General features: G+C 54.3%; 1 protein-coding gene across 1 annotated transcript in view; it reads right to left on the bottom strand.

Annotated features, from left to right (window-relative positions):
• NUFIP2 (nuclear FMR1 interacting protein 2) overlaps positions 1-13,570 on the bottom strand; it is a 22,943-nt gene extending 9,373 nt beyond the window's left edge. The window contains exons 1-2 of the mRNA XM_061604643.1: positions 12,588-13,570; positions 1,743-3,512 (exon numbers count right to left, since the gene is read on the bottom strand). Coding sequence (XP_061460627.1) covers positions 1,743-3,512; positions 12,588-12,858 — 2,041 coding nt within the window. The 5' untranslated portion in view covers positions 12,859-13,570. The remainder of the gene's footprint in view (positions 1-1,742; positions 3,513-12,587) is intronic.

Below are 13,570 nucleotides of genomic sequence, written 5' to 3'. Positions count from 1 at the left end.
CTGTGTTCCCATCATGCACCCGCCCCCCTCCCCAGCAGGCGGGTTCACTTTTTGCAGGTTCATTTAACGAGGCCGGCAAAGAGCCCACCCTGGTGAAAAGCACCTTCCTCGTCCCCACACAGTGCTCTGTGGGATGATGCCCCCACCCCTCCATTAAGCTCTTGCACTAACTGCCAAGGCCCCGGCAGTCCCAGATGTGGTGCCAGCTCATGACTGCGTGGACATGCAATGCCTTCTGAACACACCGCTTTGGGCAGGAGAGAAGCACCACGGTGAAGCGTCAAGCGCTGCGGTGCATCTACCGGCACAAGACAGCAATGGAGAAGTGGGTGCTCTCCCAGCAGCTGCTAGACTCCGCCTCTCCCAGCAGCCAGCATGGCCAGTGGTCAGAGACAACAATGGGAGTTGGGAGGCCAGCAACAACCGGAAGGCAGCACCTTGCCTACCCCTGTGCTAGGGCTCCCGATCAGTCCTGGTCCACTTGCATTGAGCCTTGCCCCATTTCTGCAGCCCCAAATGGAGAAGAGAACCTCCTTGTTCAGGAGCAGTCTACTACTGGATGCTGTGGGCAAACAATGGGAGGGAAGATCGTTGCCATCTATGCCCTGTTTGCGAGCTTTCCAGAAGGACCCCTCTCAGTCTGTATTTGCTGTTGGGCTGGTTCCATCCTGTGCTGCCTGGGGCTGATGGGAGTTGTAGTCCATAACATCTCAAGGGCCTCAGAGTGGCAAGGCCTGTCTTAGACAAGAGCAGGGCCCGCTCCAGGTTGAGGAGGGGCCCCTCAGCAATGGGCCACACTCTTACTCCCCCCACCCTGCCCCTCACATGACCAAGGCCTGCCCTGGGCCTCATTTTAAAAAAAAGCACATAAATATTATTTTAACCTCTCCCCATGGCTTTGGCACCTAAAATATTTTACTCGGTAGCCGGTCATTTTAATGATTTTGTTCTGTATAGCTTTGAAAGGTTTTTCTGTTGCTGTACATCGCCCCGAGGCCAAATACTAAAGAGAAATACTCTTTATTAAACAAACAAATAACCACCCCAACATGTCACGGAAACAGAGTTGATCTGGGGAGGAAAATTAAGCAACTCTCACTAGGGGATGTGTCTGGGGGGGGTCTCTTTTGGGTGGAAGTGGCCATTTCCTTACCCCACACAGGGCCTTCCCCTTGGAATGACTCACTTTCCGTGTCCCCCGCCCTCTAAGATGTTACTGGACTCCAACTCCCAGCCGGCCCAGTGTGGCCCAATAGCCAGGGATTTGGAGAGTTGGGGGGGTCTAGCCACATCTGGAGGGCCACAGATGTTCCCCAGCCCTGATCTGAGAAGCAGCATACCCTGCTGCACACAAGAGATGGGGGGGTGCCTCTGTTTAGAAGAGGCATTCCTTCCTCAGAGAGGGGAATGCCCCTCCATAGATTGGCAATGGGGTTAACCTGTGGCCTTCCAGATGCCCCAGAAGGCAGTGTGAACAACTGTCAGGGAAGATGATGGGAGTTGGGAGTCCAGGAACATCTACGAGGTGCGCCACCCCCAGACTATAGATGGGCATGTTGTGGAGAGGAGACCTGAAGACCACAAAAGGAGGAGGAAGGAGTTTTTGTTTGTTTTTTAGAAACATCTTAATCATGTTTTAAAGAGGGCCCCTCCGGGATGTCAAGCACCCCCCGGCATCTGCACAAATGCGCCAGGGGTTGGCAGACAAGATGCTGAAGGATGTCAAGAAACAAAGGCGTTACCTTGGATGTGATACAGAACAGCAGCACTCAGATCAAAATCCCCCCAGCTGTCTTTCCTTTCTAAGCCTCTCTGGCACCTCTGCTCTTTGGCGGAGGCTAAGAGACTGTTTGTAGGGGAAGCCAGGCGATTCTCTACGTGACAGTCCTTGGAGAGGAACACAAAGGCCCCGGGGCCAGCGAGCTCCGCCTGACGCAGGCTGCCGGGCCGATGGGACTCCAACAAGAAGCCGCCCCCCTCGCCAGCAGTCCCCAGCTTTAGGACACCGCTAAGGAGCTGCAGGCTAGTCCGTTTGTCCAGCTCGTAAGCCTTGGGGAACACAGGCTGGTCAGGTCCTGGGGTAGCCGTCTCAGCCCCCTGGGAAATCAGCACGGCGGGACACTCCCCCTGGAATGTCACCTCCGCAGCCTTACTGTCCGCCACCTTCCTAGCAGCAGTCTCCGGACCGGCACTGGGCTCATTTATAAATGATAAACCCCACTGGTTCTGGAAGATGTCGCCCAGGCTCTGCTGATTCGTTTGAAACGGCGGCTCGGCTTGCGTGGCGACGTTGATAAGATCAGCTTGCATATTCGACGGGTAGATAAAAAGGCTCGATTTTGGCTGGTCCATGGCCACCGAGGACAGACTCGTGTCCGGGGGCGCCAGCTCAGAAGCCGCCGAAAGGACAGAGCAGGCAGCGGGCGTGAGCAGAGACTGGGGCCCAGCTGGACACATGCCTCGGTCCACCCCTGCTAAAACCGGCCCATTGGAAAAGTTTGCTGAAGTAACGGATTTCATTGCGGACATGGGAACCTGGGAGAGGCGGCTGCAGGGCTGGGCCTGAGCTTCTGCAGCGGAGGACGAACACAGGGAGGAGGAGGAAGATGAAGACGAAGAGGAGGAGAGAGACGTGGAGGGGTTTTGTGCAGCCTTGTTGAGGTTCTCTTTCACTTTGCTTGCATAACTGATCTTCGGGACTATTTTTGCACTGCTGTTGTCCACCGGGAAAACCGGGGGCGGCTTAAAGAGAGTCCAGGAGTCCTCCTTCGAGGTGGCTGCACACACGTGCTTCCCCTTTGGCCGCTCCTCAAACTTTTTGCTGGCGACCCCGACCTTCCCGTCCGAGTTCTTCCGCGGCACCTCCCCAACCCCCGGCTTCCCGCGGCCTGCCCCCAAGCCCCCCGCCTCACACTTCCAAGCAGGCTTCAGGCCCTCCACACGACTCCCCGCCTTGGGCTCGCCACAGTCGGGCTTGAAGCTTTCCGGCTCCTGCTTTAAGACTGGGGCGGGGGCGGAAGCAGGCGGCAGCGGCGGCAACTCGTGCTGCATTATGCTCTCCTGGACCAAGTTCAGGGTCTCGCAGCCCTTGATGCTATTGCGCCGGCCTTTCCGCTTCTTGGGGGTGGTGTAGCCACTCTCCGAGCCACTCCCGTCGTCCGTCCCTTTGCTCACGTAACCATTGGTGATATAGCTGGAGGTGCTGGCAACGATTCCGTTTGGGATAGACAACGGCTCCGACTTGTCCGAGGACTGGCCCTCCCTCGCTTTATTCTCGTAGCATTTCTCTGGTTTTTTATCCAAGCCACCTTTCGGAACAAAGCTCTTGGGTTTAAGTCCGGGTTTCCCAAAGGCGCCTCCTACTTTCACAGTCTGTTTGAGGGATAGATTCGGGTCTCCGGGGGACTGGCTACCGTTGGGAACCCTGGACAGCGAGCCGGATGCGTCACCAGCATGCAGGCTCTTCACAGAAGATTCTCTTTCCCCGACGTTCCCGTTGAGTTCACCGTAGCCTGCAACGAAAACAAAACGGTTATATGGTCAAGAGTTTCACCCAACAGCAGCGGATCTAGAAGCTGAGGAAGCCCCACGCTTAAAGGACATCTGGTGGCTAAAAAGATGCTTTTGTTCCCGTTAAATCTACTTAGCGTTCTTACCCACATGCTCAACACATAGGTAAGTCAGGATTTTTTCCCTTGAATTTTATACAGCCCATATCGTGCCATGCAGTAGTCTTCTTGCAAACATGGGTGTGCCGAGCGAAACAGGAAAAATGGATTCACGTATATCTGAAACCAGTTGGGAACCGTCCAGGCATCTGCGGATCCATTTGCCAGCTTGCCAGGGGACAACTCTTTGTGGCCCTCGGTGCCGCAGCCCACAGATCACCCACAGACTGCAGAGAACTCAGAGGTGATCTCTTGTCACACTGAGCTGTGGAGCAGGTGGAAGACACCTGCCCGGTCCAAAACTCAACACGACTCAAGAGGTCCCCCCTTCCCAATTTCTCTACGCAGAGGCCAGGTGGGGCCGCTATTCTTTTGTGCCAAACACGACACCAGAGACCTCCCACCCATCCACTGCAAATGGAGCACTCTTGGCAAGGAGCACTGGTTACCGGGCAGCTGTTGATCGGAATCAGCGTTTGCGCCCCCTCCCTGCTCCTAAGAGGCCAAACACGGATGCATGGGTGAGCCCAGAGGGTTCCAGATCAAGTCTCACCTGAGCCAGACGCATACAAGGTGGCCTTAAATAAGCAACGGGAGCCTCCGCCTGCCATCTAGGAAGGGGCAGAGCTCAGTGACAGGGCACCTACTTGGCACGCACAAGGTCTGGGGCTGAAACCCCGACACCATCTCTAGGTAGGGCTGGGAAAGACCCCCTTTGTCAGTGTTGACAATACTGAGATAGACGGACCAAGGGTCTGATTCGGTAAAAGGCAGCTTCCAACATTCTTATTTAAACCAGCCCTTTATTCAGAACCATGAGGACTAGGGTCTTGTTTTATCTTTAGGAAAAGGCTGTAGCTCAGTGATAGGCCTCCTGCTTACTTTGCATGCAGAAAGCCCCAAGTTCAGTCTCCAAATAGGACTGGGAATGACCCCCTTGTCTGACACCCTGGTGAGGCACTGCCAGTCAGTGCAGACAATACTGAGCTAGATGGGCCAATGGTCTGACTCAGAAGAGGGCAACTTCGTAAGATCCACCACTGGATCTCCCTTGCAGGACTTTTGTAAGAATTACCAAGGCATTGGCTTGATGTTTTAAATAAACCATCGAAGCAAATTAAAGTTTAGCCCAAGAGCAAGGAACCTCCTTCAGCCCAGGGGCTGCATCCCCTTGTGGCCCACCTTGTGGGGGCGGCACATGCCAGTGGTGGGTGGCGCCAGAGGCAAAGTGGGCGAAGCAAACACAGCTCTCACCACCAGCTATACTCCGGCCAGTCTGTAGGCCTAAGGTTCCCCACCCCAAGCCTTAAACCAAAAAGGGACATATTTACTTGGCCTGGAAATCCAGGCGGCTAAACTCTGCAACCAACCGTCAATCACAAATGCTTTCTCTGCTGCCAGAGCGACAGACACACACACAGCTTTCCTTCCCATTACAAATGCAAAAGCCCATTAGGCCTTTTCCCTCTCCTCGTTGCAGCGGGTTTGCATGGATAAATCTCGGCAGTCACCCACGCCTTTTGAATGCATATTCAAAACTCTGGCTCCAGACATTCTAGCAGAAAAGACAGCTAAATAACTTATTAAAGATCTAGCTTCCCTTTGCTGTGCCAGCTGGGCTGATGGGACTCATAGTCCGGAACAGTGGAAGGCCCCAGGGTTGGCGCAGGCTGGCCTACAAAGCGGTAGCAAGCAGCCACCTTTTCAAACAACCCTCCATGCCCTTCAGTCATAGCCCTGACGCGCGGCGTGCCTTCAAACATCCAGGAGCAACCTTGCAATGGGGAGGGGGGTCCTAGCCACCAGGCTGGGACCATCAGCTTCCTCGCATTCACCTTGAAGGCCTTCCAGGTACACACACTTCTGACCCAATAAGTCAGGGCCTAGCAACGCCCACATTTGGTCGGCTGTACAATTGAGAGATTGCCAGCCGTTTCAGGACTGTGGGCGCATCTGCAACTGGAAGAAACCCTTAGAAATGTAGGAAATTACCTTCTACTGAGTCACACCATGGGGTCATCTAGCTCAGTATGGTTTGCAAAGATCAGCAGTGGGTCCCAGAGAGGAGGCATTCCCAACCCTGCCTGGAAAGGCCAGGGGCTGAAACAGGGATGTTCTGCATGGAAAGCAGACGGCTCTACCACTGAGCGCTAGCCCTGCTGTGGGCACCACACACACTCCACCGCCAATTTTATCAGCTACACCAGAATGGATATTTCAAGCCTAATTCCAGAAAGGCAAGGAGACCCTGCGGGTGCAGAGTAACCCCACTGCAGGCAGATGCATGCCCATAGGCACCACCCTGGCAACCCCTGCATTAAGTAAGAGTCAGGCTACAACACGGCTTGCTCGGAAAAGAGATCTAAGGCGAGGCTAATCCTCAGTTCAGTACATTTGCCCATGAGCCCGGGGCAGTCGGCATGGTGCCCTCCAGAGGGTGTGGGGGCTCCCAAGACCCATCTTCCCTGACCAGATGCCCAAACCCTTTCCAGCAATTCTCCAGCAACGCTAAGGCACAGTATCAGAGCTGAAGCCACAATTTCTCACCCTAGCCCCCAAACGAAGAGCAGCCTTGTTCTCCCCGAGGTGGTAAACCAGGTAGGAGAGATGAAATTTCAAGATACTACAAAGCAAGTTATTGCTAGGGAAGCCTAGGCCTTGATCAGGGTCAAACAAAATGTAAAAAACAGTCTGCAGAGATCTTTGACAGCACAATCCCTTTTTTTTACCTTTACTGGCCAGTAAACCAGGCAAGGTTGAGACTGTCTCCTTGTCCGAAATCCTGGAGAGCCGCTGCCAGTCAGTGTAGGCAACATGGAGTTAGATGAACAGTCTGACCCGAGGCAAAGGCAGCTTCTACGTTCCTGGTCAAATCAGCCCTTTCATCAGAACCATGAGAACTGGATTCCTACTTTTTTCTTAAGGGAAGAGCATGGCTCGGGGGTAGAGCATCAAGGCCCCAGGCTCAACCCCCAATAGGCATCGCCAGGTAGGACAAGACACCCTTGCCCCAAACCCTGGAGAGCTGCTGCCAATCTGTGTAGGCAATACTGAGCTGGATGCTCTGCGTACCTAGTGTCAGGCATCTTCCTGTCTCCTATCGCCTGCAACCCGACTGAACCTTGGGCAGATGCTCTGCCACTGGGCTGCAACCACTCCCCATGAGACTTAACACTCTGTATTACAAACACACCTGATTCCTTTAACCAGGCGTGGGGAACCTTGGGCCCGCCAGATGGGGCTGAACTACAACTCCCGATGGCCATGCTTGCTGGGAGTTGTAGTTCAGCCCCATCTGGTGGGTCAAAGGTTCCCCACGCCTGGTACACACAGAAAACTACCACGCAAAGGAGAGAAATAAACCACAACTCTTCTCTCTAACATTTTATCTTCTGCATGCAACTATAAGAGAGCAAAGCATTCAATTATGAAATCCCCCTCTCCCTCCACCTCGAGCGGCCCATTCCAAGCATGACGCCTGCGCCGAGGGATTAACACCTCCAACTACCGGAAACTGCTCGGAAGTCCAGCTTTGAAGTTGATTACGGCAGCGCATCAACAATTTCCAGCATGCCATTTGCCAAAAGCACGTCAAGACCCAGCTGTACCAAGCCCTCTCCAACCCAACCAGAACCTCTGCCGGGAAACAGATTTCTCCTCGCTTTTAAATATTTATTCTGCCACTGCTGCATTTTAGAAAACGTTTCTTTTAGTGGGAGAAAGAAAGCGGGTGGCACAGAAGTGCTGCATTTTTGGGAGGATGATGGAACCAAATGCATCTGTCCGAAATGAACCCCACTGACCACGAAAGGATGAAACGTACTTTCTTCTTAGTGGGTTGCTGTAGGGAAAAGGAGAGACAACAACTTAAAGCTTGAGGTTCGATCCACCGGGGGGCGGGAGGGGGCAGGATGGTAACCCTGCAAGATGCACATACAAAATGGCAGCCAAGTTTCCAAAGTCAACAGACGCACAGATGTTACAACCCACCCAAATGCATGGGCTGGAAACAGCTAGGAAGACCTCCCTTATCTAAATGCATTGAAACAGCAGCTTAGAGGCAAGACATCGTTCCCCATTCAGTTTGGGCAGGAGGTTTTGTCAAAGGGCTCCGCAAAAGGGCTCCAGTCCCTTGGACTAGACACTTAACAGCCACTGTTTTCCAACACACTCCATGCCGGTAAGGAGGAGGGCTGTAGCTCAGTGGCAGAATCAAAGAATAGTAGAGCTGGAAGGGGCCTATTGAGTCCAACCCCCTTGCATGCAGAGGGTCCCAGCTTCAATCCCTGGCATCTCCAGGTAGTGGCTCAGAAAGGCTCACTGCCTGACCTCCTGGAGAACTGCTGCCAGTCAGTGTAGATAGCACTGAGTTAGAAGGGCCAGCGGTCTGACTCCACTGAGCAACAGCAGGGTTATTCAACAGGGCCGCATCATTATTTGGCCTATATAAGATCTTCCAAACAGCCTGACTGCTGGATCAGGCCCAAGGGGGCCCATCTAGTCCAGCATCCCGTTCTGACACTGGCCGACCAAATGCCCCAGTGGGAAGCCCGCATGCAGGACCTGAGTGCAACAGCAACTCTCCCCACTTGTGATCCTCAGCAACTCGCATTCAGGGGCAGGCTGCCTCCTGCAGTGGAGGGAGAACACAGCCACCGTGGCTAGTAGCCGTGGATAGCCACCTCCTCCATGAATAAGACAGCAGGCATCAAGCTAACCCACAACGTTACAGACAGCAGCAACACGACAGAAGCGATAGGGGAGGGAATACTAACTGGGTGCCTTAAGATGCCACTCAAAACTAGTGCGCACCACTCACTTCAACAGGAAGAGTACACAGTTTGTGTAGCTTACTTCCAGTTATTCTACCACATTCCCACAATCTTTGGGGGGGGGGAGGGAATCCTGACCGACAAGTCACAAACGTGGCTTCAGTTCAGGAGGGGAGACCCTTCATCTGGGCTTCTTACATGCCTTCTTGCTTCTTTTCCTTCTAATAGTCACTTCCCCACTGGCTCCACGTCCTTGCACATATTGCCAAAGTGCAGGTCCTCTTCCAATTATGTTGACACCCTCCAACTCCCCACCCGTCACGGCAAAGAGGCAGAGCTACAACCATCAATGCCTCTTCCCACGATAACACCCTCTCCATTAATGCACAAGCAAACGGTGGCAAGAAACCCATTTGCGCACAATGCAAATGCCAGGGGTTTGCTCTGGTGAGAGTTGCTTCTAACCCCGATGCAACACAGCAAAGGTCAAGAGACTTGATTACGGTGGTGGAGTTACTGTTTTTGTATTTAAAAGTACTGTAAATTACTTTGAGATGCCTCATAGAAAACAATTCATAAATTAAAATAAAATAATGACGATGATGTTATAAGGTAAATAATCTCAGTTGGCTCTTATGCCAGTGTAAAAGTGTCCAAGCTTTTGGGCTTCCCAGAACTTTCAAGCCCCATATTGTAACAGCTTGAATAATATAATTTAGCTGCTTTTTTAAGTATTTATACAAAAAATACCATGGGGAAATGTTGCCTCAAATTCACAAATGCAGTTGAAGAGATTTTATAAAACTGCCCTATAGGCATTGGTTCTTCCAGGGGAAGTATGGGGACCTTTGCTCCTCCAGATTTTGCTGAACTGCAACTCCCATCAGCCCCAGCAACCATACTGCTTTAACTGTCATGGCTCTCCCCCCAAGAGAATCCTGGGAACTGTAGTTTCTTAAGGGTGCTGAGGGTTGTTAGGAAACCCCCTCACAGAACTACAATTCCCAGGACTCTTTGCAGTCATAGAAACATAGAATAGCCAAGTTGGAAGGGGCCTATAGGCCATCAAGTCCAACCCCCTGCTCAATGTAGGAATCCAAATCAAAGCATCCCCGACATGTGACTATCCAGCTGCCTCTTGAATACCTCCAGTGTCGGAGAGCTCACTGCCTCTCTAGGTAATTGGCTCCATTGTCTTATGGCCCTAACAAGAAGTTTTTCCTGATATTCAGTTGAAATCTGGCTTCCTGCAACTTGAGCCCATTATTCCGTGTCCTGCACTCTGGGACGATCGAGAAGAGATCCTGACCCTCCTCTGTGTGGCAACCTTTCATGTACTTGAAGAGTGCTATCATATCTCTCCTCAGTCTTCTCTTCTCCAGGATTGGAAGCCAGGACCAGAAGAGTGATTTAAATGTACAGAGTAGATGCGGCCTAGATCCAAGATCCCTCAAGCTGGTGTTACCAAGGACCAAAGGTAGAACCTTGTACATACAAAGCACATGAACAGTGTCCAAGATATGTCCATCTCATGAGATTTACAGTTCAGGCCCTAGCTGTACCGCTGGGGACTCAGCCAATTCTTCCTAGACACTTCCACATTTGAATCAATGTGGCCTAGTGACTTGAGTGGCACACTAGAACCTGAAGACCTGGGTTCAAATCCCCACTCAGCCATGAAGCTTGATGACCTGAGATCAATCTCTCTCTGATACACACACTAACCTCCCTTGCAGGGTTTTTGCAAAATAGAGTGAGGGAAGCTCCTGAGGCGGGATAACTACAGAGGCTCTCCTTTGTCAAAAGTATTTCAGGCAACCTTTGACACCCTGGTGCCCTCCAGATGTTTTGGACTACAACTCCCACCTGCGCCAGCCACCATCTGCCTGGGGATCGCAAAGCCTAGGCTAGATGACCTTTGAAGTCCCTTCCACCTTTCGGCGCCAAGTTAAAACCTTTCTCTTCTCCGAGGCATTTTAATTTTTTGTTTAATGATGGTAAAGTTTGTAATTTGATCTTAGTTATGCAGTTTTTAGATTGTGAAATTTGATTTTAGATTGTGATGCTTTTGTATTTTCCTATATTTTATTGTATTTATGTTCACCGCCCAGAGAGCTATTGCTAGTCGGGCGGTATAGAAGTTTTAAAAATAAATAAATAAATAAATTTTACAATTCAATAATAATGACGATAGATCAGGAGTAGCCAAAGTGGTTCCTTCCAGATGTTGATGGGAGTTATAGTCCCAGCCACCACGGCCAATGATCAGGGATGATGATGGGAATTTGTGTCCCAACAACATCTGGAGGGCACCACGTCGGTTACCCCAAGACATGATGGCAATGGTTGGTCATGATAATCATAATATTGTTAATTAAAAGCACTGGAGAGCCCAAGGTTCCAGTCTGAAGAAGATATTAGTTAAATCAAAAGTACTGGGGAGCCCCAGGTTCAAGTCCCCGCTCAGCTCCCTAGGTGACCTTGGGACCATCATCTTCCCTCCAGCTAACCTACTCTGCAGGGCTGTTAGGATGACAAAAGAGGGGGAGGGTATTTACACCACCTCTTATTCCTTAGAAGGAAGCAGACAAAATTTTCGACAATTAAAAAGAACCCTCCCACCAGGATTGTCCCCCACAACTACCCCAGAAAACCCCAAAACTCCACGCACGCACGCACGCACGCGGGTCTTCTCCCTTTCCTCCCCCCCATTAAGGAGCCCCCTTTCCCCATCCTGCGCCCCCACCCCAAACACCACTGCTTCCTAGACTCGCCCCCGACCCCCACCCGCCAGGCTCCGCGGCGGCCTCGCTCTACTCCAGGCCGGGGCCCAACTAGGCCCAAAAGCTAGGCCGGGGCGGTGGCGGAGCTGCCGCCGCCGCCTCACTCCGCCAGCGCCGGCCCCGGCGGCTTCGCCTGCCGCCCCAACATGGCGGCGGCCCCGGTGGAGAATGCCCGGGAAGGACGTGGCCACGCCGGCTGCAAGGCCTCAAATAAAGACGGGAGGGAGGGCGGTCACGCCGCCTCGTCGGGCGGACGGGCAGCCGGCCGGCCAGCCAGCCTGTGCCTCTCCCTCCTCTTCGCGGGTCCGGCCATTTCTAACACCCCCCCCGCCCCAAACGGTGCCTCTTCGCCCCCCAAGAAACACCTCGGCCTAAGCTAGGCCAACCTCGCCCCCCCCACAATTCACACGCCCCTTACCCCCCCAACACACACTACAATTTCTCACCCCCCCATACGATTTACATCCCACCCAGATTTCCGCCCCCAATTTCATTATCACGAATCTCTTTCCACCACCCCCTTTCCAAACAAGGGGAGATTTGGGTCCCAGGAAAAGGCTCGGCCTGGATCCCGCCTCCTTCCCCCTCCCCAAACTTAAAAGCACCAAGGGTCCCCCCTAGCTGTGACATGGGGGGTCCCAGAATGGTTTTACCCTCGCCCCCCCAAAAAAGAAATCAAAGATCCATGCTGTGTCTGGGGCGCGAAATGCCACCTAAAGAAGGGAGAGAGGACCAGAGGATGGGTCTCCCCCTTTCCGCCCAGAGCCCTCTCCCCCAAAGCAAAAGCTGGTCCGTTTCAGGTGGAGAGGACCCACATGTAGCCCCCACAAGAAAAAATGCACGCCCCCGTCCAGGCGAGCAGCGCACACGCACACCCTTCCTGGTTCTGACCCGGATCCGACATTTGATTCCCCCCAAAGAAAAGAGAAACCCCGCAGCCCCCCCTCACTCCCTTCCTAGTTCTGGGCTAGCCTGGATGGGAGGGGCTTCACCTCCCTCCAAAACCGACCTTGCCCGTTCCCTTTATTGTTTTTTGCAAGAAAAATAAAAAGCCAACGCCTTTCATCCTGGGCTGCCGCTGGTGGCCGGCCTCGTTGGCCCGATGGGCGACCCACGACTCCGAAGTCCCGAGATGGGGAGAGGGCGGCCCCGAAGAGGCCCCCGAGCCTGGACCCCCAAGCCGCCCTGTCCCACCCGAGAGCGCGCGCTGTGCCCAGCCAGGGTCCCCCCACGGCCTCTCCAGCCCAGCTCCCGAGGCCGTTGCCTCGCCCGGCCTCCGCTCGGCCCCGACCCGCCCCCGCCACCCTCCTCCCCGCCCCATCCCCCTCCTCCCCGCCCCATCCCCGGCCTGGCGCGCCGCCGACCTGCTTTCTTGCGGGGCGCTTCGTGTTGCGGGGGCTGGAGCCCTCCGGCGGCGCCACCGCCGGCCTTGGGCTCATGCTTGAGCGCTTGCAGGGGCGCCTTCTGCTGCGGCTGGGCCTTGCCGGGCCCGCTGCCCTCGGCTAAGTACTGCTGGTGGTGCTGGTGGTGGTTGTGGTTGTAATAATAATAGTGGTGGTGGTGGTGGTGATGGTGGTGGTGGTGCGGCGGCGGGTGCTGCTGCTGCTGCTGCTGCGGGCCGGGCTGCTCCTCCATTGAAAAGCCACGGGGCCTCCGGATGGCGGCGGCGGCGATGATGGCGGCGGCGGCCCGCGGTCCTCTTGAGTCGCCCTGTTGCTGGCTCGCTGCACCGTCCAGGGGGGAAGAAGGCGGCTCGCTGGCTTCCCGGGCGCGCGCGCTCCTGCCAGGCCCAGAGCCGGGCGGGGGCAGTTGGAGAGGCGAGGGGGGGACCAGCCACCCAGCCCGGCGCCCTCTCCACTCCCGGCCTGGAAAAAGGAGGAGGAGGTGGTGGTGCGCGGGGCGGGGGAGCAATCCAATCAGACTGACAGCCGCTCTCCAGCAATCAAGACGCTTCCGGGCCTCTCTGGCCCCGCCCTAGGCAGACCCCCCCCCGCTCAGTCCCCCCCCTTCCAACGGTATTACTTCCGAAGCGCAAAACTGCGCCCTCCTCCGAGTCCCATCCTTCTTTGCGCTTTTCTTTGCGGGGGTGCTGTGGGGAGGGGGGGCTCGCTCGCTCTTCCTTCCTTCCTTCCTTCCTTCCACGCTGCTGCTTCTCTCTCAGAAGGCAAAAAGCGCAACGCCAAGCACTTTTCCCTTCCCCGGCGAGACGAGCCAAGCCGGCAACTGCCGCTTGCGCTTCTCGCTCGCCTGGGCAAAAAAAAAAACACACCCCACAAGATAAAAGGGCGCTTTCACACGCAGCCCCGGCACTGCGTGTGCGCGCGCGTGCATATGTGTCTGTGTGTGC

This window comes from Rhineura floridana, chromosome 21, assembly GCF_030035675.1.
Source record: "Rhineura floridana isolate rRhiFlo1 chromosome 21, rRhiFlo1.hap2, whole genome shotgun sequence".
Classification (NCBI taxonomy): Eukaryota; Metazoa; Chordata; class Lepidosauria; order Squamata; family Rhineuridae; genus Rhineura; species Rhineura floridana.
Note: the sequence above shows the minus strand (reverse complement) of the source record. Positions and strands in the feature narration are given on the sequence as shown.